Consider the following 24,901-nt stretch of genomic DNA (forward strand, 5'->3'; position numbering starts at 1 on the left):
AAGAGTTTCAGTTATACGGCACTTTACCTCCTGCAGTTTGAAAGCAAACATTATTATAAAACTCTTATTTATTATATACAAACAGGTACTGTATACAAAAGCTAATGTTTTACATTATTATTATTATATTATTATTATTATTGTTATTGTTATTATGTAATATAATAAGAGCGTTAATTACACACACAGATACACACACACCTGTAAGGTGCAATAGTTTATACTAGGGCCGGGACTCGATAAAAAAAAAAAATCCAATTAATTAGAGGCTTTGTAATTAATTAATCGAAATTAATCGCATATAAATATTTGCTATATGTAAATTTAGCAAAAATAAATATATATGTGCTGCGGTGATATGCGGATTCCTTGTTGAATAGCCTGCACACAACCATGCTCTTATCGACGCTTCCATCCAGTCGTTTTTTTATAACTAAATTTCCCATCCACAGGGCCAACCAAAGCGGTCTCATCAGCTTCTTTGTCCATGTTCACTGTGGTTTGTTTTTGTCTAAACGCTAGTTGGTGCTCAAGTATAATCGGTCCGCCGAAACTCATCCAGTGAGAAACTTTCCGTGGTGCAAAAATAAGTGCGATTAAAATGTGCTAAAAAGATTTTACGCGTTATTTTTGTGTAATTAATTAATCTAAATTAATGTGTTAAACTCCCGGCGTTAGTTTATACACAAAGGACTCAGGCTGTAACGACTTAACGATCAGATTTGATAATAAAAATCAATTAGATAATATAAATAAATTTATAAAAAATATATAAGTTACATTAGTTGATTAAATAGCTTATAGACACTAAATACTTATTACTACATTTTTAATTACATCCACACTGTACTGTATGCTTTATGTCACTGTGAGCTGTGTGTCATCATTTAATGTTGCTTTGTAATTAGTGTTTAAAGCAACTAAGTAAGAGACCAAAGTGCTGGAACAGAGATTTTAAATGAATAATTCTGATGGCAGAGCTGGGCGGAGTCAGACATAGGAGGGCGGAGTCAGACATAGAGTTAGGGACAGGGAGAATGTATTGTCTGTGCATGGAGACTAAATAAAAGAGTGAATTTTGCATAATAGGCCCCCCCTTTTTACAGATTTTTTTGAGTCGCTATGGTTCATTTCCTAAATCAAAATTTAGGGTGAATCATGATGAACCGTATTTACAGTCACCGCGTAAAACTGCGTGTGTGAGACAGGGGTATTAGTAGGTAACAGATTATGGGCCAAATGGAAAAGTACCCGAACTAGTGACTTTTATCAGAAAGTAATGCTGTAATGTAACTGATTACTTTTCAAAAAAGTAATCCAAGTACTCTAACATTACTTTATAACGCGTTACACACAACACCGTTCATTGTTTACATCATTACACGCAACATGGTTAAAAAAGCATTAAAAAATGTGTTTTTAGTTGATGAGCTGCTCTCAGGTGACTCTTGACTGCACCAATGGAGCAATGCATGTTTAAAGCATTAGATCAACTAGCGATAAACCGGTTCTCTAAAATATCTAGCTGCCACAGACGCGGTACGTGAGGACGTCAGAGCAGACGTCTGCAGAAACTGGATGAGACACTCCGAGAGGTTCTTTCAGCGCTGCGTTGTGATGTGGAAGAAAATCTGCCGCCTGTCAGACAGGAACGTCAGGAGACTGAAAAAAAGCATAAATTATATCCTGTCCAATCTCCTGCAATCAATCTTCTACATACAGTAATGTGTAACTTTGTTCTTCTGAAATTGATATATGCCGTACAGACAAAGTGCAGCTTGGTGCATTTTCAATCACTGTCATCAACTATTAGCCGCAGCTTTGATCAGAAAACATGTAAAGAGTTCACTGCTATACGGACAATATGAGTGAGAACTGTGACTACCGTGTTCTTAGGTACTGACACTGAGATAAATATTTACTGTTGAGAGATAGAATAAGGGTTTTGAGCGAGTTAGAGGCTTTTGCAGGTAATCCATTGTGTTTTGCATTTTGTACAGTTTTACAAATGATAAAGCTAATTTAAAAAAGCGACAAAAAAAAGTGTAAAATGGCCTGTAATGGGGTCTTTCATTAAATGTATTGATTATCTAATCATTTATTGATGGACTTAAGGACAATTCGTATAAATTTAAAACTTTATATGTTGAATTTCCTTGTTTATACAAAATGTAATTCTTTTTTTAATAATTATAATTATAATTTTTAATAATAATAATTTTTAATAATATATATTTTTTAACAATTGGAATAATTTACAGAATGTATATAATGAAAATAGAACAGATTGAATATTATTACACTGTTTTATCTGCTTAAAAATGATGATGATAATAATAATAATAATAATAATAATAATAATAATAATAATAATAACAATTATTATTATTATTATTATTATTATTACTATTGAATCTGATTTAGCAGACTACTTCTGCTAGAGGAATGTCTGGAATAATGAAGGCTGCTTTAATAATGATTTAAACAAAGAGAGAATGTTAGTGGGAAAGTTATCAAACTGATTAGCACACCTGAATACACTGGACTTTTAAAATGTTATTGTCTACACTTACCTAAAGGATTATTAGGAACACCATACTAATACAGTGTTTGACCCCCTTTCGCCTTTAGAACTGCCTTAATTCTACGTGGAATTGATTCAACAAGGTGCTGAAAGCATTCTTTAGAAATGTTGGCCCATATTGATAGGATAGCATCTTGCAGTTGATGGAGATTTGTGGGATGCACATCCAGGGCACAAAGCTCCCGTTCCACCACATCCCAAAGATGCTCTATTGGGTTGAGATCTGGTGACTGTGGGGGCCATTTTAGTACAGTGAACTCATTGTCATGTTCACGAAACCAATTAGAAATGATTCGAGCTTTGTGACATGGTGCATTATCCTGCTGGAAGTAGCCATCAGAGGATGGGTACATGGTGGTCATAAAGGGATGGACATGGTCAGAAACAATGCTCAGGTAGCCCGTGGCATTTAAACGATGCCCAATTGGCACTAAGGGGCCTAAAGTGTGCCAAGAAAACATCCGCCACACCATTACACCACCACCACCAGCCTGCACAGTGGTAACAAGGCATGATGGATCCATGTTCTCATTCTGTTTACGCCAAATTCTGACTCTACCATTTGAATGTCTCAACAGAAATCGAGACTCATCAGACCAGGCAACATTTTTCCAGACTTTAACTGTCCAATTTTGGTGAGCTCGTGCAAATTGTAGCCTCTTTTTCCTATTTGTATTGGAGATGAGTGGTACACGGTGGGGTCTTCTGCTGTTGTAGCCCATCCGCCTCAAGGTTGTGCGTGTTGTAGCTTCACAAATGCTTTGCTGCATACCTCGGTTGTAACGAGTGGTTATTTCAGTCAAAGTTGCTCTTCTATCAGCTTGAATCAGTCGCCCCATTCTCCTCTGACCTCTAGCATCAACAAGGCATTTTCGCCCACAGGACTGCCGCATACTGGATGTTTTTCCCTTTTCACACCATTCTTTGTAAACCCTAGAAATGGTTGTGCGTGAAAATCCCAGTAACTGAGCAGATTGTGAAATACTCAGACCGGCCCGTCTGGCACCAACAACCATGCCTCGCTCAAAATTGCTTAAATCACCTTTCTTTCCCATTCTGACATTCAGTTTGGAGTTCAGGAGATTGTCTTGACCAGGACCACACCCCTAAATGCATTGAAGCAACTGCCATGTGATTGGTTGATTAGATAATTGCATTAATGAGAGATTGAACAGGTGTTCCTAATAATCCTTTAGGTGAGTGTATATACTGTATATATAACAATGACTTTAATAAAATGATTTATTTATCTCATTGTTTACAAAAGTACTTTTGAGAATCATGCTGCTGCTGTTGTTGTTTATCCCTGGTCCAGGAGCACATCAAAGCCACTTGATCCCAGGAAGCTGCTTAGTTGTACCAGGTGTGTTAGAGTTGAGCAAAGAAGACCAGAACGCCATTGTTGGAAATATGTGATCCAGAGGCGCCCCCTAGTGGTAATAAATTGCAGGTAAGCTTTAATAAATTATTAAATTACTTACATTTATTCATTTATGCGGTGAGGCAGCAATATTCTATAATTTGGGGAGCTTTTAATGTCGGGTGATGTATTTATTATAAATATTATCTCCTTGACCGTAATATTTTGCTAGTTAAGGGAAAACATCTTATAATATCTCACTATATAACTGCTTCGCTTTCTGCATCCTTTGCTTCACTCAACCGTAAAAGGATGCTTAGGGACCAGGTTTACAACATCCACTTTCGCAATTGATTTGATCTTTTGGTTAAAATAATAAATAAAAACAATTAGAACTTATAACTATATATTTATAAATACTAAAAAATAAAAATTTTCAGTTAAATGATTTTAAGTAAGGTAATAACCAAGCTCTGTTCTGTAAGACAGAAGTGGTTTATCCCAGTGCCACCTGCATCACATGACTATCCTTCTATTTGGCATAGATTTTAAATACACTGTGGTAAGGGTTATTTATTTATTTTTAAATATTTTATCTATAATAGCTTATTGTCATTCGGTATATTAATTCTCATCTATGTTAAGTACACTGTAATGGTTTAAAATACATGATAAATAAATATACATTTTAATGAGATTGTTTTGTGCCATTATTTTATGTTCACTTAGACAATGTTGAAAGGCAAAATCACACATTCAGTAGTTACATATTGCAATTTAATTACAATTCTTATAATTGTATTACAATTATTATAAATAATAATTAAGTATGGTTCATTATGATTCACCGCGAGATCGCGAGTGATCACGTTTCCATCTTTCCGCGCGTCAGCCCTCGTATAGTCAAACTGCTTAAGTGAGATAGGGGTATAACAGCAGGAATAACAGAGGGGGGCGGGTTATCGGGGGCGGGGCTTGTAGGACGACTTTCACACACACACACACACACACACACACTAATGGATTGGGAATAACTGCTGTCTGCCTCACGTATTACATAAATTGTCTAAGTAACGGATTACATTTTTTAAAAAGTAACTAAATAACTGAGTACTTAAATGGTGGACATAGCGCGTTAGATTACTCATTACATCAAAAAAGTGATCCAAGTACTCTAACGCACTACTTTGTAATTAAAACGTCCATAAATCAGTAGGTATTTGCTTAATTTAACCTGGATGTTGCGCAATTGTTCATTTATTTTCTTCTTTTCTTACCGAAGTCTGGTGTTCATGACACCGAGTTCAGTTGTTTCCTGTTACAAATTACTTTGAAACGAGTTCAACAGTTTCTGTTGAAGTTATAAGAAATGCTTCAGGAGTAACCGTTTTCAAATCCATTTTTTTTAACTTTCTTCCTGTTTATTCTTAGTGCTGCAACTTAAATATTTAAATAATTGTTTAAATAGTTGATTAATGTTTTCGAGATTCTTAGTCACTTCCCATAAAATTATGTTTTAATTATAATTTTTTAAGATGATTTGTAAATTTTTGACTTTTACAATATTAATACTGACAATCCATTTCCTAATCCTGGCCCTGGGCCTGATCCTGTTCTCAGCTCAACTGATCCAACTCTTCAGCTAATGAACAAACTTCAAGCAGGTAGAATAAGATGAAGCAGAGAAATGAAAGCACATAAACGTTTACCAGGACTGAGAAAAACCGACTTACAGAATAATGTGTGTATCCTACAGTATGAGGAAACTGCATTGCACACACACACACACACACACACACACACACACACACACACACACACACACACACACACACACACACACACACACACACACACACAAAAATCTTATATGCTAGTTTAAAAAATAAAAGACAAGCATGCACTAGTTTTTTTAATTACAAAAATACTTTACAGTTCAGCAGTTAATTACTAAATAGATATAACTGTACACACACCATCCAGAAGTGATTTAAATCCAGAGGCATTTTTTTGTTTCGCTGTTTTTAAATAAACATATATAGGGATCGAGATTGCGCAGTATAGATTTCTATATTCCGGACATATCCAACCTCGGCAATATGATAAACTGAATTTTACTTAATTTTAACCAAATATGACTGAACAAATAAAAAGGGTCACACAGGCAAAGAAATAGCACAGATACACACATTTTGAGCGTTTTACATTTTTGCAACGTCATTCCCATATTCTGCTAGTGGTCAGATTTACACATTATAGAAGTAATGACAACTTTTGTTCTACATATAATAAGTTATAAAAAAAACAGCAGTGTTTTATGTCTCTGCTGAAATCTGCAGACATTTAATCCATTTACAATTACTAGTTACATTGTGATTTAAACATTCACAAAACAAAAATGAATTGTAAATTGTTTTGTTTGCCATCTACCAAACAAGTCCTGGTGTAAAATACTCACTCACACACTCATTCTCTATAGCTCTTATCCTGTACAGAGGCCTATTACACATAGTATTCAGTAAATATACTCAGTAAACACTTTAGTAGGAAAACCTGTACATCTGCACACTCGTGCCTTCACATGTACGCATACAATCATACAGACAGACACAAAGCAAGTTTACAGCCACCTTACACACCCCTAATAAACGAATAAAGTGGCCAACTGATGTGCAGAGTGTGTGAAACTAGCCTTATGAATGACCATGACTCACTGTAGCGTACTCACACGACTCGGCCTCATTTTTAAACCTAATCTTAAGAGCTGCATCATTAGAGCTGGAGCCGTTGGAGTGAAAACGTACTGTGGCGTAAGTCGGACCTTCGGCTGATTTCTCAACAGAGTTGGTTGAGGAACCAGAGAGAGTGGAAACACGACTTGCAGAATCACAGCGGCTTGCTGGTAACACTGTGTTGGGGTAAACGGTTTGAGGAGGATCAGAGGGGATTGTGGGTAGTTGCACAGTTGAAGAAACTGCAGTTCCAACTTCTGAAGCAACAAGTCTTCTGGTGTCTTTAAAATCCTGAGGATTACAGACAAAAAAGAGGATCAAAGAAAAGACTAGAAATACTTATTTAAATGTTAAAATGATCTATTTCTTGTTTAATGAAATCATATTAGGGGGTTTAGTATTAAACACATGCTTTGATGTCAAACTGGGACTTGTGATGATATTTCTTGTGATTGAAGGCGTAAAACTGATTGACATTCATAGAAAACTTCAAGTGCAGTACGGTGAGACTCTTAACCACAATAAAACATTTTAATGGTGCAAATGTTTTAAAGAAGGCCATAAATGACGATCCCGACTGAGGTGGTTTGGAGCCCACTGCAGTCGTTCCTTAAACAGATGGATAACTTGTCACCAACTTGCAGAAGAGACGCATCAGTGTGTGGGAACGGTACACACAATTATTCATCAACACCCCTTACACATTACAGGAACTCGTCTGGGAGTTATTGCTACATACTGTACATTACAGTCCTGACCTCACTCCAGGCCAGCGTGGTGGGATAAGTGCATTAGAAATAAAGAGAGATTTTAACTCTCATAACTGTGTTGTTATTCTGCCAAATCAAAAATCCCAGTTTGACTTGAACACCCTCTCTAGTAAAACTATAAAGTATAAATGACCTCAGGGCCGTTTCCAGTGTCTGCAGCAGAACGCCGGTCATGAGCTGCTGTACGTGCTGAAACAAATAACAGGAACAATTATTAATGCACTTTAGGATTAGTGACTTAAGGAGACAATATAACCGCTAATGCAAGCAATATACTAAACAAATGCACATATTTTATTATTATAACTGCTTTAAAGGAAAAATACATCAAAGAAAACAACAAAAACAACAACAACAACAACACAGAAGTTATGGAAAGTTGTGTGAGAGTATAAGAGACAATGTAAAAAGAGCTATTGCTAGATAAGTACATATTGTTTTTGTTAAGTTGTAAATTAAATTATAAATTAAAACAAACAAACAAGCAAACAAACAAACAATAAAAGATGCAAAACTGTTGGAATTCAGTCTTGTTTCTGATTGGTTCGCACAAAAAGGGGATTTAAATAGTTGGTGCTTTTAGCCGACTTCAGAACAACATTTGTTAATTATTCCATCTCTGTGTCAGTCCAGTTGGGTGAGTTCTAGTTAATAATGATGATTATACAAAAGATACTAACAGAAACTGTTGGCCAGTTAGCATATTTTGCTTTAATAAATTATAAGTTAATAAAAATAAGTTAAATTAATCCAATCTTTTGCGTTCCAAAATGATCCAGTCTCAGTCTCGTTCAGTTTCATCTTTGGTTGTTAGAGACCCAAAGCATAAAGGTGGATCTGAAATCTGTGTGTTTCCCAATTCAACACAATATTTGTTCTAAATCTCAGTGTCAGCCTAAACCACAATATGTATAATTAATTGATTTATAGGTCCGGTTTCTTCCCACAGTCTAAAAACACGCTGGTTAGGTTAACTGACATTCCCAAATTGTCTGCTATGTGTTATTGTGTGTGTGTGTGTGTGTGTGTGTGTGTGTGTGTGTGTGCGTGTAGATGTGTATACGGTACCTTCTATCTTGTGTTTAATTCGAAGAATCACAAAAAGGCACCCGCTACCAATCAGAAGCCCGATCACAATATTTACTAAGACGGTGAGCGCGATGGAAACTGCGTAAAGGCCTGAAGAAAAGCACACGAGCGGTTATCTGGTAGCATTTAAACTGCATCCTGATAATTAAGAGATCTAATCAGATTCAATAAAGCTGTGTAGTTAGACTATGGTAAACTGACTTGGAGAAAAAGTTGGTGTTGATTCTGGTGATGGTGGTGATGATGATGGTGGTGATGATGATGATGATGGTGATGATGGTGATGATACCACTGTACCTGGTGGTGAGGAAATAGCTGAAGCAGAGAAACAACTTATAAGTCCATCAAAAACACTTTTTCTGTTCACCACCTTCTCTATTCATATAGTAGATTGGTTGTTTTATATCAGCTCCCAAAAATGTTGTTCATGTTCATAATACGAGCAAAAAAAATAAATAAAAAATTAGGACCGCAAAGCCAGCAAAGACAGGTCAAAGACAAATAAACGCAGAACAAGGAAAGTGTGTGTCTTTTACTCAAAAAAGGAAATGAAGAAATAATGCACATAGTGGGGGACGCTGAGGGAAAGTGTTGTTGACTGTTGTTGGCTGTTTAAACAGGAAGCAGGTGGGTTAGACATCAGGGGACTGTGAAGGACGTGACATCCGGACTTGTTTCAGCAGAAATTAATGACAGAAATGAATTTGACTTGAATGTTTAAATATTAATTTAACACAGAATAGGCCGGGGTTTTTTAGGAGCTGTGTCTTAATCAGAGATGTAGTGTGTCATGGGTGTGTTTCTCTTCCCCATTACATTTTGTTTAATGAACATTTTTTGATTATTTTTTTTATTCCACACAAAATTTACAAAACTGGCAAAACTTTTATTTGTATAAATTATTATTATTATTATTATTATTATTATTATTATTATTATTATCATTATTAATGATAGCCAGTAGAATGGTAGGCATGCAATCAAAATTACCTTGGACTATTAAACACTTAAACAGCATCTTCACATCATGGTGTCAAAATAAAAACATTATTCTGGCTTTGTTGAATCTGGTTTCACTTTGAAACAAGGGGATACCAAAAGTGCTTTGTGTGGTCTATTATCATCAAAACAATCAAATGCTTCTAAGTTTATGTTATTTAGCCTTGAAACCTCTTTTTGTATAAATAAATAGCATGAAACGTCATTCCTGTTAGTTTAAAGCAGATCATCACAACCTGGTTAGTATAAAGTGTCATATTTGCATTAAACCGATACTGACTGTAATATTCATTTGGAAAATAAACCAGAGACTAGAAAGTTAAATTTAAGGTGCAAGTTAATGAAAGCAGATGGATGTGAACCCTGATGCAACCATCACTAGATTAACAGACTCACCAGTAACTGTCAGGTTGATCTGTGTGAAATAAACCTCGTATCCATGATCAGATTTCCAGTCTGCTTCAGCTCCACACCAGTATTCACCAGAGTCTCGCTCAGTTAGATTTTTCAGGGTGAGATTTAAGGTTTGTCCTTCTCCGTCATCATACAGGATAAATTTCATTATATCTGCATGTGTTCCACTTGCTTTACGAGAACAAATAGCAGACTGTAGACTCTTGCAGAGAAACTTGGGATTACTCCTGAGGGATTCTGGGTATTTACAGCTGATGTTCAAATCTCGTCCTACATGGACAGTCTCACTGATGGACTTCTCATAGGACAGATCTGCAAATCACAGGTGTGGTAAAGTCCTATGACATCATTGTAATAAGCAATACAGTAATTGTAGAATTTAAATATAATATTGTGCAGTTATAGGAAAATAATCAAGAACAGGATGCTATGATGTGGCCTGATGCAAAGAAATTATAACAGTTTACCAGAAGCACATTAAGAGGAAATAAGTGAAATGTCAGTTTAGTCAGCTTGGCGGTTTGAGGACAGTACTGTATAATGCCATCCTGTAAAATTTGATATAATCACCACTTAATAGATTTCAATCGGGCTTAAATCATGAAGTTTGTGTATTTATGCTAAAATAATCAATCCTTGAGGAAAGAAGAAATCCTCTGATGATGGTAAGAGGGGCGTTCAAGTCAAACCAGGACTTGAAGAAGTTTGTGGTGATAAAGGCGTAAAAACCAATTGACATTTACAGAAGCAAAGTAAAGTGCTGAGACTCATAGTCGTAGTCAAACATCGAAATTATGCAAACAATTCAAAGAAGGCCGTACATCCGTGAATGACGATCCCAAACATTTAGTGAGTGGAACACCTGATCCGTGAAAAATTGTCAGATAATTTATTGCCAATTTGCGGAAGAGATGCATTTGCAGGAACACTCGGCTTGATTTCAAGGACAGAATTATGTGTAATTTAGACACACCTCTGTTTTAGGCACGGCCCTGCCCTGAGCAAGCTCCCAATTCACCTGTCAACTGGTTCTGAATACCAATGTACACAACTGCAGTATGACTCCTTGCCATATGCACTAACATAAATCTTAATTAATTATGCAGAATATATTTAATGGCTTGGAAAATAATCAGAAGGCAGCGATGGGAGACTCACCTTCCTTTACCTTCAGCTCCACTTGTTTGTAATTGTCTCTCCATGATTGTATATCAACTCCACATTGGTACGACCCAGTGTCCTGTACAGTGAGCTCTCTGATCATCACCCTGAACTCTGCTGATTTGGTGTCATCATACAGTGAGAATCTTCCTGAATCTATCCACTTGTCTTTAGCTTCTGTCTTTATTTGATCAGAACAGAGTGGTGGTGAACCCTTACAGAAATATTTATTGTTTTGTGTGTATCCTGTATCATACTTGCACTTGATAAGGACTCGTCCTCCTGAATATCCTGTTACTTCCTTGGAATCTCCTCCATCTAACAAAACACCAAACATCCATCTGAGCAAAACCTTCCTTCATGTAACACTGCTGCTGAGAGTGAGGATTATTCTGAAGTGCATTTCTTTACCTGAGATCAGACAGAGGGTGAAGATGAGGAGGATCTTCATCCTGAGTTCACACTCACACATCTCCACACCAACTCCACTTCAGCAAGATATTAAAGCTCCTGTTCTGTTACACACTCTTACTGTCTCTGTCCTGCTCTGTGAGTGTACTCTGTGTCTTCATCTGTGTCTTAACCAGAAATAAGGTAGTTCCCACTTCCCGTTTTGGCACATTATAAAAGTATGTGTAATGTATGACATTGTTACAATTGTTTTCTTACAATGACATGAAAAAGAAAATGTACTTCTTCCAGTAGTTGATGTTGTCTTTAGATGTCTTTTCTCAACAGACTCTGCTAAGTTACAGATGATATCATTAAAATATATTAATTCATTTTTTTTTTCCAGTAAATGTTTAAACTGGGTTGTGGTGGAATGTAGGCAAACAGAGATCCCAGAGAGATTCTTAGATTTAAATTTTATACTTCACATACACAAACATACATGGTATGATATGCAGTGAAATGCTTATACGACTGTCTGTGATTTAAAAAGAAAGATTTCTCTACGATAAAATAAGTTGCACCAGAGAGTACAAATAATTTAAAATTGCAATTATTAATTTTCCAATAGTAATATAATAATTAGAATAAAAATAAATTTTTAAAAATAAACCCAAAAAAAATCAGGCTGAAAAATGTTACCAAAAATAAAATTAGAATGGTATGAAATATGCAGGATTTACAGAATGTACAGAAATAAATTATAAACTCTCTATGGACACAGGAGAAATATAAAGAAATCCTTGTGGCTGTGATATACAGTGCTGTTTATTTTTGAGTTCATAAGACATATACAATCAAATATGTAAAATATATATAAAAAAATTTAAACCCACTTTATGTTAAGGTGCCCTTTACTAACATTATTTATACCAATGAACATGAAGGCACCACAAATTAACCACTTTAGTATTAAACCGTAAAATGATAACTCGTGTAATAATTGATTCTTTTGTTTTTAAATAAGAAGATAAATCACCAAGGTCATCAACAGCTGTATTAATTAATGCTTATGTCAGTTTTAGGTTAAATACTAAAACTGAGATAAATACACAGGAATATATTTCAGTTTTTAATCAGATTTTTTTTCTTAAAATGACATCCTCTTACACGCTTGTACACCTATTCTGCATTCTGTTCCACAGTGTACGTAAAACAGTAATCTCCGCTCCCTCTATAAAATCCGCCCATTTAGAAACAACCTGCGACATCATCGATGCTGACATCACTTCCTCTGTGTATTACTCTGGTAATGAAATGAGCTTGGATACTACTTGCTGCTACTGTAAAAATGACTGAAAAAACAAACAAATCTTAATCCATAGGGTTTAATATGACTTTGGCCCCGCCCCCTTTGCAGCTATAACAACTTCAACTCTTCTGGGAAGGCTTTCCACAAGGTTTAGGAGTGTGTTTATGAGAATTTTTGACCATTCTTCCAGAAATGCATTTGTGAGGTCAGAAACTGATGTTGGATGAGAAGGCCACACTTTTTTTATTTGCATGAAAATTTGAAAACCATTTCTGGCTGACTATTTGTCTCTGATGTTCATCAAGGTGAGCTAGATCAACAGGAACCCCACTTTTCATGGAAAGGGGTGTCTCTACTGGAGCTGTGGGTCTGGACATGGTGGGTTGGTGCAGTAAGTGTAAGGTCTCACTTAAATATGTTGGCAGAATAAACTGACTTCACTTACTGACTGACTGTCCCATAGTAGTCTTTCCAGCAAGTATATTTCATGATTTGTTGGAATCTACACCCTACCAAAATTTTGGGGGGTCATGACTGCCTTCACTGATGCAAGCGCATCGCAAACCTCCAGTCCTTCAGGCCACTGTGGATTCTCATGAGGCTCAAGGATAAGGGGAGGTGAAGTTTGAGCTCGACAGTCAGTTTGGACAGAACTACGTTTGGGCACACTGCCCCTCTTATTGACTGTTCACACTGTACTCACACATGTGCTCTACAGTCATCAAAGACTTCTGCCTTTATTTTTCCCAAGGTAAGGAAATGCTACTTTTACTGCTTCTACCGGGTTTTTTTTTGTTCCTATGTTTTGTCTGGTCTTGCACACTGTCAATCACAAGGCATTCAAGCTAATTATGGGGTACTGTTATTGGTCACCTTGCAACCCAAGCATAGGGATTAAAAACTCATGACTATTAAAAGTAAGCCAAAAGGACACTTCAAACCATCCATTATATGGCATTGCTTTCCCAGTGATGGCTTAAATTTGTAAAGTACCAAATAGATGAACTACTTTGCCACATCTTTCAAAGGCAAATCAGGTAAATTGTCCTTCCACACCTCATCTACTGCACAGATTTGTGACCCTGTATCCCAGAGCGCCTGAGTTTGTTGTTAATTTATGAAACATCTAATGAGGCATTTCTTCCCTACAAGTTCCCTCTCCGAAAATGTTTTTTTTTTTTTTTTAAACATACCTGTCCCTTAATACTAAAACATGTGTTTGACTTACAATATCAGTTACGTACTGGCCAGTGGGCTTTTTGATGTTTCTTTTGAACAGTATAGAGTAGTTTTACAAACTGAACAACACTTTAGTCTCACATTCTCTCTCTGTTCTTTACATCCCACACAAAACTGGGACAAATATTGTATGGCACAACACCTTTTAGTTTAAATGACACTTTTTAGTTGATGTTTCTAACCTCGCTGCTTTACAACCTGCTCTGAAATGCGCACTGCTACCACATCTATAATACTGCTGACAGCAATTCCTGCAGATCCCTGCACACAAGCATACACCTTAGCTAGGGACGTGGCACTGGGTAATACTGCTGTGGTGCAAATCTCTGTTGAAATAAAGTCGTGTCTCTTGCCCACCCTGGCCTGAATGCTGGTTGGTACTCCTGCATTGGTGCTGGTGGTTGTGAATTCTAAAAGGGCATAATATTTAATTTATGAAGTATGATTACTTTAAATAAGGAAAAAACAGTGAGGGAAGAAAGATGAAAAAGGACCAACATGCTGCTTTCACTTTTACTTTTATACTTAGATTTAAAGAGAGAAAGTGGCTCTGTCTCCCCCTACTGGAGCTCCGAGGTAAAATACATTACTAAGAGATCAATGCTTGATTTGCATTACAATTTATTGTCTTTCCAACTAACAGAATAATTTTGACAATGAGCGGTCACAGTACACATTTGTAAATAATCAAAACAACAACAAAACTTACACACAATGAAAATAGGATACTCCAATCTCTGTGATTCTACTGAAATTATCATTAATCAGAATGAATAAATGCATGCACTTTTTCTTACAAACACAACTAGCAAAACAAATGAAATAATACTTCTCAATTAAAATAAAATACATAAATAAATATCCTATCAGTGTGCTGCACATAATAATAAATAACATAATCAATACAGTAATGCAATCCAAAAAAGATTTGTGTACAGGAACTAATGTTACTAATGAGAGTTACGGGCTGTGAAAATAGCCTTATTAGACTGGTTAATCTTTATTTTATTATAGATTTTTTTTTTTTTTTTTTTACAAACAGAGGTCTACTCGCATAAGATACAGTACTGTACGGTATGAGTGCAATACCGTGTTTCACCACATAACATTTAGGGAGGCGCTGTTTCACTATAAAATAGTGAAAATCAGAGACAAGATATGAGTCAGTATTTATTCCTGAAAAAATGTGTTATTTCTTATTTTTGTTTTATTTTTATTTTAAAATATAATTACACGTACAATCTTAAAAAAAAAAAAAAAACCCAGGGAAACCTGGCTTCTTTTGGCCTCATTGGAGTTTGCGACAGAAACTGCTACACACCGTGTGCTCTACATCTCAATAAATCTTATACAAGTTAGTACTGAAGCACTGAAAGGAAAACAACTCAAATGCGGAAAGATACTGATGTGCATACTGTTAATATTAAACTCTCATTCACCTAGTGACGGCGAGCCACACAGTGCAAGTGGTTCTCCACGTAGCGTGCGCCAATGACAGAGTGCACCTAATAAGGGGGCAGGCCATTGGAACTCACCTGGGTTGAAGGCAGATTGAAGGCAGATTAGCAATTTCAGCTTTCGGCGTCTGCGCAGCTGACTGTAACCTTTTTAAAGCTATAACTTACACAACTCTCCTGTCTCCCTAGATTTAAGTGCACCAGAGTTCTGATCTCCTATGAGAACGATGTCTGCTGCCCTCTCTCACACAAGCTCTGCTGTCTCTGCCTACACCGCACCAGCTGCTTAGTGCCACTGGTCTGACCTGCTCTGCACACCCCTGTGCGTCTGCTGAGGCTCGAACTACACACACTAAAAAATGCTGGGTTATTTTTACTACCCAAACGCTGGGTTGCCTCTGTTGGGTAATTTTTGGGGGTTATGTACTTTTTTTAGGATACTTTTTGTGTATACACACTTTCACTCTGTATACACACAAGTCACATATGACTGAATTTTTTTTTACTGTATGTAACACTTATTACTGTTATCGTTTAATGTTACGCTCAAACTTTTAGCCTGGTCTGAGGATATGCTTGATAGTTTATCTGACAATAGCTGCTAGCTAGCCAAAGAGCCCCACCTGTGTATGAAAGAAACTGCTAAAATGTCAGAGCTTTTTAGCTTCCTTTGTAGAACGCTTGCAGGGTGTATAAGGATGGTGAATTGATGAATGAAAGCTAAACTGTTAACTGTAGTGCCAGAATGACGCTAGCATTTAGCTAGGTTGCTAGCATTAGCAACCACATTACCATTAGAACTTTATTAATCTCGGTACAATAAAATGCTGGGGTGTTACAAAACACTAATCTTCTTAGAAATATGTATACTACCCTAGCCTCTCAAATTTCAGAAACTTTTACTTTCTTTCATTTCTTCCTTAGGAGAAACGTTTCTTAGTTTCTAAGGTTGGAACCAACATGGTGGAATACCTCCAGCAGGCTAAAGTGTCAAGGCCGTACCCCTACATCCTGACATTGGGAGATAATGACCAGCACTGCTCTCAGGTATTAATGCTTGTGAGTAATAGTATCGTTAACCCAGCATTATAGTTAAATATGACATCTCACATACCTAGAAGAGGAAGTGGGTGCAGCATCACATTAAGACACAGAGTACACTCACAGAGCAGGACAGAGACAGTAACAATGTGTAACAGAACAGGAGCTTTAATATCTTTCTGAAGTGGAGTTGGTGTGGAGGTGTGTGAGTGTGAACTCAGGATGAAGATCCTCCTCATCTTCACCCTCTGTCTGATCTCAGGTAAAGAAATGCACTTCAGAATAATCCTCACTCTCAGCAGCAGTGTTACATGAAGGAAGGTTTTGCTCAGATGGATGTTTGGTGTTTTGTTAGATGGAGGAGATTCCAAGGAAGTAACAGGATATTCAGGAGGACGAGTCCTCATCAAGTGCACATATAAGGCAGAATACAGAGAAACCCCCAAATATTTCTGTAAGTGTTCAGCATCAGGCATACTGACCAAATAAAGAGCTAAAAACAAGTGGATAAATTCAGGAAGATTCTCACTGTATGATGACACCAAATCAGCAGAGTTTATGGTGATGATCAGAGAGCTCGATGTACAGGACACTGGGACGTACCACTGTGGAGTTGATTGGCTGGAGAGAGACATTTACATGCAGGTAAACCTGAAGATAAAGGAAGGTAAGTCTCCACCTGCTGCCTTCTGTTTATCCTAAGAAAGCTCCAGCACCGTTAGAAGACAAAATGCAAAATACTGTAATCATATTTATTTATTATGGTTAAGTAACAGTTTAGGAGTTTTTTAGTCTTTAATAGTCTTCTTTTAACAGTGAGATCACGATTAAATCTGTATTTTCATCTTGCATGGCTGAGAAAACAATAAAGGCATTTTAACTTTATTTTTTCAGTATAATTAAAATATCAAGTTACGTCTCAAACAGTCTCTGTACTTGCCTGTTGAGCTCACTGGTTTCTTGTTATGCCTCAATTAATCCCTGATATGTCAGTTATATTATGGCTTATTGTTGCATGGTTTACTGTGTTTTATGTGTTTGTAAGTATTTGTTTTTCTCAAATCATACACTTCAATTTTGGTTGTCACTCATTGCTCTATTTGCTTGAAATACCCTGCCTGGCCAAAAAATGTCACTGTTTTAAATAATTGGCGTGTAGCAAGGGAAACACTAGAAAAACTGAAATTGGGTTAAGAAGTGTCAAGAACTAATTATTAAAAAAGTTTACATTAATGTAATAACATGTCGATAAAATAGTTTACTTTCATGTGAGATTACCTAAATGACTTGGTGAAGCTGCATCATAAAAATGCACAGTAAAGATGATAAAGTGAAAGTGAAAGTAAGAGCATTTCCACGTGCACAATGTGACAAGAACTCACAGGATTGGGACTAAACAGCTATATAGACTGTCTAGGCTCAGCAACATTATGTGGCAATAAAATGAAGTCAGCTGATGACCTGAATGTACTGAATGACCAAGTTATCAAATCTATGGATTTTATTTCCCCCCTGCTGGAACAGGCATATTACAATATACACTAAACAAAAATTTAAACGCAACACTTTTATTTTTGCTCCCATTTTTCATGAGCTGAACTCAAAGATCTGTAACATTTTCTACATACACAAAAGACTCATTACTCTCAAATATTGTTCACAAATCTGTCTAAATCTGTGTTGGTGAGCACTTCTCATTTGCCGAGATAGTCCATCCCACCTCCCAGGTGTGGCATATTAAGGTGCTGATTAGACAGCCTGAATATTGCACAGGTGTGCCTTAGACTGGCCACAATAAAAGGCCACTCTGAAATGTGCAGTGTGATCACACAGCACAATGCCACAGATGTCGCCACCATTTGCCTCACGCAGTGCAACACATCTCCGTCGCATAGAGTTGATCAGGTTGTTGATTGTGGGCAGTGGAATGTTGGTCCACTCCTCTTCAATAGCTGTGCACAGTTGCTGAATATTGGCAGGAAGTGGAACACGCTGTCGTATACGCCGATCCAGAACATCCCAAACATGCTCAATGGGTGACATGTCCGGTGAGTATGCTGGCCATGCAAGTACCAGGATGTTTTCAGCTTCCAGGAATTGTGTACAGATCCTTGCAATATGGGGCTGTGCTGTATCATGATGCAACATGAGGTGATGGTCGTGGATGAATGGCACAACAATGGGCCTCAGGATCTCGTCACAATATGTCTGTGCATTCACAATGCCATCAATAAAATGCACCTGTGTTCTTCGTCCATAACATATCCCTGCCCATACCATAACCCCACCACCACCATGGGCCACTCGATCCACAACACTGACATCAGCAAACCGCTCACCCACACGATGCCACACACATTGTCTGCCATCTGCCCTGAACAGTGAAAACAGGGACTCATCCGTGAACAGAACACCTCTTCAACGTGTGAGACACCATCGAATATGAGCATTTGCCCACTCAAGTCGGTTACGACGACAAACTGCATTCAGGTCCAGACCCCGATGAGGACGACGACCATGCAGATGAGCTACCCTGAAACGGTTTCTGACAGTTTGTGCAGGAATTCTTCGATCATGCAAACCGATTGTTGCTGCAGCTGTCCGGGTGGCTGGTCTCAGACGATCATGGAGGTGAACATGCTGGATGTGGAGGTCCTGGGCTGGTGTGGGTATACGTGGTCTGCGGTTGTGAGGCCGGTTGGATGTACTGCCAAATTCTCTGAAATGCCTTTGAAGATGGCTTATGGTAGAGAAAACATTAATTTCATGAGCAATAGCTCTGGTAGACATTCCTGCAGTCAGAATGCAAACTGCACGCTCCCTCAGAGGTTGCGACATCTGTGGCATTGTGCTGTTTGATCAGACTGCACATTTCAGAGTGGCCTTTTATTGTGGACAGTCTAAGGCACACCTGTGCAATATTCATGCTGTCTAATCAGCACCTTAATATGCCACACCTGTGAGGTGGGATGGATTATCTTGGCAAAAGAAAAGTGCTCACCAACACAGATTTAGACAGATTTGTGAACAATATTTGAGAGTAATGAGTCTTTTGTGTATGTAGAAAATGTTACACTAAACTACACTAAAGTGAAACGGATTGTTATAGCAGCTGAGAAGCTTTAATTGTGTGTTTAAACAGAAGAAACATGTTTTGATTATATTTATATGCACATACTGTATGTAGAACGGTCTATGTGTTGGTAATCAGTGCTTGGTTGTGATTTTCAGATCTGTCCTATGAGAAGATCATCAGTGATACTGTCCATGTGGGAGGAGATTTGAACATCAGCTCTAAATATCCAGAATCCCTCAGAATGACCTTAAATTTCTCTGCATGATGAGGCAGCAAGTTATATCTCTTTATTATAAAGCATCTGTTAAAGAATTTAAATAATGATAGATTCTCTGTGGATGATGTCAAAGCAAAACAAATCTTGAGTGTGAGTATTAGAAATGTAACTGAGCGAGACTCTGGTGAATACTGGTGTGGAGCTGAAGCAGCCTGGGAATCTGATTATAAGATCATAAGGTTTATTTCACACAGATCAACCTGACAGTTACTCGTGAGTTTGTAGAGACACAGAAACACACTGCATTAACTATTTTGACACCAGAGACATTTCGTGTGAAACACATAGTCAGTGCAGATCCTAATCATGACTAGCCTGTGATATTATTGCCCGTTAACAATAATGGCAGGAGAAACAGAGAGAAGCTTCTTAACACATTGAATTGCTGATATTATTTATAACCAATGATGTGATTAACAGATTTGTATTAAGCTCAAAGTTTGTTCTTAGTTCTTACTGTGCACATGTGTACTTTTTCTTTTATACACTTCCTGTGTGATATCAGAAATATTTATAAGAGCACAGCAATGTGGCACAGCTGTCTATAGCTGGTGGTTTCCTCAGCTAACAGCAATCAGTATTTGTTTAAAAGTTTCACACATACAAATACACTGCATTGTATTGAATCAGTTTTTCTGTCAGTCACATACTAGATCAACTTACAGAACCTTATATAATGGCTCAAAACTCTGAACATTGGAAACATAACGTTATGGATAAAAAAGTCAGGAATTGTCAAAAAGCAATAAATAAGTAAATAAAAAAATTAACTATGTCTTATTTAAACTATGCAAAACAAACATCCCATTCTCTCTTACAGTAAGTACATATTTCACGTATGTATACTGTACTTGTAAAAGAGAGACTTTTTACCATGACGTTAAGGCTACTGTAAACTCATTCAAGCTTTGGATACTTTGCATGAGTATTTTTATCAATAAATATATTTTACTTTTAATACACAACATCCCACAACAAATATCTATACTTTTACTTGACAACATTTCTAAAAGTATTGTGTTACATATTATGCAGTTAAACCTTGGATTGCGAACATAATGCATTATGGAACCATGCTTGTATATTAAATCAATCAAAGCGAATTTCCCCCATAAGAAACACTAGAAGCTCAGATGATTCTGTCCACAGCCCAAAAATATTCATATAAAAATAATTAATACAATATATAAAGTGAAAATAAAACACATTAACACACAGACTTACGGAATCACTCCTCTATGACAGAGTCTGACTTGGATCTTCTTCTTTTTGCGTGACTTTAACAAGGAATCTCTCTAATAACACGTCTTTTTGCCTCCTTTAGGGATTTCGCGGAAACGTGACGTTGCATTGTTGTTCATTAGAATCATCTCCTGCACTGCTATAGACTTTTTATCCTTTTTTTTCTTCACAGGGGCCATTGTTGCAGTACAGTTACTAAAGAGCACTCATTACACTTGGACACAAAATAACAAAAGAATTTGCACACGTGTGATTACAATGTCATAATAAACAGTACACGTGTGCACGGATGTTGACTATATGAGTGACGCACACGCACTGAGACTGAGCATGGGAGACAATTACCCACAATCCCACAGCATGAGAGAGTAAGGAACCATTGACTCAGTCGTGATCATGTGATGCTCGGCAGACAAAGCGCATGCATACTACTTGTATATGAAGACCTTGCTCGTTTAACACTTACAATTTATTAAAAGCTTTTGCTCGTCTTGCACAATGCCCGCAGACCAAGTAACTCGCAATGCAAGGTTCACTGTATTTGTGTCATCAGCTACTGATGATTATGCAGAATTACATAGTTTGCCTACTCTCTATGAAATGCCTAATCATATAGCAGGTGTTTAATATCAGAAGTGTAGCAGTTGCAGTCAGCAGGAGAGAGGGAGAGAGAGAGAGAGAAACCTTTTACCATGACCTTATGACTTAAAGCTGTAAGCTAATACAAGCTCAGTACATTGTATGATTGATTAACTTTAAAACGGTACTTTTGTGCTTTTGTTCGAAATGTAAATTGAGGACTTCTACTTTAACTTAAGTAATATTTTTCCTATTGTATCTCTACTCAAGTAAAAGATTTGTGTTTAGGCAGCTAATTGAATGGAGCCATTTCTCAGTCTCGGTTGTTGTGTATTTTGTCTGTATAAGGGGTCGTATACATGTTGCATTTTGTCCGTTCTCAATTGTGTTGTTTTAAATGGAGACGCCTAACAAATGCTCTCACACTCGTGGGTTTTCCATGTGCATTTACAGCACAGCGATATACTGTAACAAAATCCCAACTTTTCAGAATATCGCAAGCACACCGCAGGTCATGTGACAAAAACCAATCAATCAGCTTCACTCTTTCTGTCCTCCTGAATCAGCTGGATTCAGTGTTTTCTTTGTGCTTAAAGGATGGGAAGCCCTCTAGCATGTTCTTTTCCCCTTCTTGTCCCTCTTGTCAAGGAAAATCCAGTTATATCCTACAAATTCCTCATCACCATGCAGTGGACTCCTCATGGTCGCTTACCAAATCACTAAATTAAAATTTTTCTCTTGTAGTGAAAACTTTGTCTAAACACTTAAAAGTATGAGTTGTTCAGGTTTACAAAAAATAATTTGCAGGCAAACAGTGTCATTTATTTCTTTTGCACTAACTTGGAACATATTTTGAATCTTTCTCACAATTAAAAATAAGTTGCTTAAAAGTTAGAGTCTTTTGGTTGAAGTCCCTGATTGTAGACAAACAGTGAAATTTTTTCGACTAGGATTGAATGTATTATGTCTCAGATTGACTTGCTTGTAAATGATACGTAAGTTTAATAAAAGTCATTTTCTTTTCACCAATTTTGAATAGAAATCAGATCAGGACCCTGTCTTATGCATTGACGGTTAAAATAAAAGTCTAGAAAGGTCCAACGTGGTCACAGACTTGTGCCAGTAGGTGGCAACATGTACCACCTTATTTTGAGCACCTGTTGGTACCACCTTAACTCCCCCCAAAATCCCTGGTCAGTTTCTGCAATGCTGAAGCAGTGATATAAAGGTCAGGGATGTCATGGGAGCTGTGGAGGAACTGGGCATGAGCACAGGGATAGAACAAAGAATTTTAGAAAACATTTCACCAATCAATGATCCCTGTCAAAAGTATAAAATTTTATCAAGGAAAAGCATATAAATTCCAAATAGTTACTGTTGCTTAGCATTTATGCTAATAGTATGAGAACCATGAGGAGCTTTTTAGTTTCAATGTATTTTTTCATGTATTTGTTTTTGGTAAAGCTTGTCAGTCCATATCATGATCTCATAAAGGAAGGAAAAGAAAAAAAACATTGTATATCCTCCTACAATCCTAAAAAGATTGAGATGATGTTACTTCCTGTTGTAAATATATATAACTTGTGGAATACTGTATACTGGTATCATTGTGACTATTATAACTATTGTGGAACTGAAATGTAGCTTGGATTTGCAGAACATAACTTACTCATGGAAAAGAATGCTTTATGCGTGAATTGAAATGTTAAAGGGATTTACACACTATAAAAAACTAATACACAATGTACAGTAGTTACATTGTGCTGAAACAAGCAACATCCTTTTCAATGTGCTATTAATTTTATATGTTCCTTTTTTTAAATTATTGATATGAAATATGAGTAATATTTTTTCAACTTATTTTCTCATTACTTTGTGAGTGTAATACCACTGGAATACAAATGTCATATAATGCAGTTGTAGAATCACCCAGCAGGAGTCCACCCTTGAGCTCCCTGAGACTGTTACACACCTTGTGCTCTAAAGGGGAAGTAGAGGCCATCCGGCAACAGAGCAGAACACACTGACAATGAGTAATAAGTAATAACTTTATCTCCTCAGTAAAGATAATATTGGAGCACTGAGTGGAAACACAAGTCACATGAATACTATCAATATTATTCACTCATACACATTCATATGATTGTTTACACACTAGAACTGAGCAGAGGCTTGTTTTATATGTGTCAGTCATTAGAAAACACTTACAGTGCACTAGGACTTTATAAATATGTCACACATACACTTAATGTATAGCTCTTTTTCACCCTTTAGAAGAGGAAGTGGGTGCAGCATCACACTCTGTTTAAGACTCATATAAAGACACAGAGTACACTCACAGAGCAGGACAGAGACAGTAAGAGTGTGTAACAGAACAGGAGCTTTAATATCTTTCTGAAGTGGAGTTGGTGTGGAGATGTGTGAGTGTCGACTCAGGATGAAGATCCTCCTCATCTTCACCCTCTGCCTGATCTCAGGTAAAGAAATGCACTTCAGAATAATCCTCACTCTCAGCAGCAGTGTTACATGAAGGAAGGTTTTGCTCAGATGGATGTTTGGTGTTTTGTTAGATGGAGGAGATTCCAAGGAAGTAACAGGATATTCAGGAGGAGGAGTCCTTATCAAGTGCACGTATAAGGCAGAATACAGAGAAACCCCAAAATATTTCTGTAAGGGTTCAGAATCAGTGTGTTCTGACCAAATGAAGATAAGCGCTACAGACAGGTGGGTAAGCCCAGGAAGATACTCAATGTTTGATGACACCAAATCAGCTGAGTTCAGGGTGATGATCAGAAAGCTCACTGTACAGGACACTGATACGTACCACTGTGGAGTTGACCAAAATGGGAAGGACAATTCAACACGGGTGCAACTGAAGGTAATTGAAGGTGAGTACAAAATTTATTCAGACCTTTTAACCTGACTAAAAGGTCTGGACTGGTGCTTCATTTCCCATTGCATAGCAAATAAATAACAGTTTTGTGGTATATGTACAGTAAATTAGAGTATGAAGGTATATGTAAATTAGAGTCTGAAATTCTAACCACTTTAAATGTTTTAAATCATTAATTGTCTGCATGTAAGTCTTAATTGATCTGCCTAAAGTTTACTCAGCAGAATTTGGCAATGTTAATGTTATGCGCTAAATAGTGGGGGATCTTTGTGAGTCTGCACTGCGG

At 37.0% G+C, this 24,901-nt stretch overlaps 1 protein-coding gene and 1 long non-coding RNA gene across 2 annotated transcripts; both read right to left on the bottom strand.

Moving 5' to 3' along the window:
* Positions 1-5,835: 5,835 nt before the first annotated feature.
* LOC128527041 (uncharacterized) lies at positions 5,836-7,671 on the bottom strand. Its single transcript, XR_008360830.1, has 2 exons — positions 7,580-7,671; positions 5,836-6,967 (listed from the first exon to the last, which is right to left on the bottom strand). It is a non-coding gene; the product is annotated as an uncharacterized LOC128527041 (long non-coding RNA).
* Positions 7,672-7,974: 303 nt separating this feature from the next.
* LOC128527112 (CMRF35-like molecule 6) lies at positions 7,975-11,304 on the bottom strand. Its single transcript, XM_053499417.1, has 4 exons — positions 11,107-11,304; positions 9,931-10,260; positions 8,737-8,850; positions 7,975-8,625 (listed from the first exon to the last, which is right to left on the bottom strand). The coding sequence occupies exons 1-4, from the start codon at positions 11,210-11,212 to the stop codon at positions 8,417-8,419; spliced, it is 759 nt and encodes a 252-aa protein (XP_053355392.1). The 5' UTR covers positions 11,213-11,304; the 3' UTR covers positions 7,975-8,416.
* Positions 11,305-24,901: the final 13,597 nt, after the last annotated feature.

This window comes from Clarias gariepinus, chromosome 6 (assembly GCF_024256425.1).
Source record: "Clarias gariepinus isolate MV-2021 ecotype Netherlands chromosome 6, CGAR_prim_01v2, whole genome shotgun sequence".
In the NCBI taxonomy this organism is placed as follows: Eukaryota; Metazoa; Chordata; class Actinopteri; order Siluriformes; family Clariidae; genus Clarias; species Clarias gariepinus.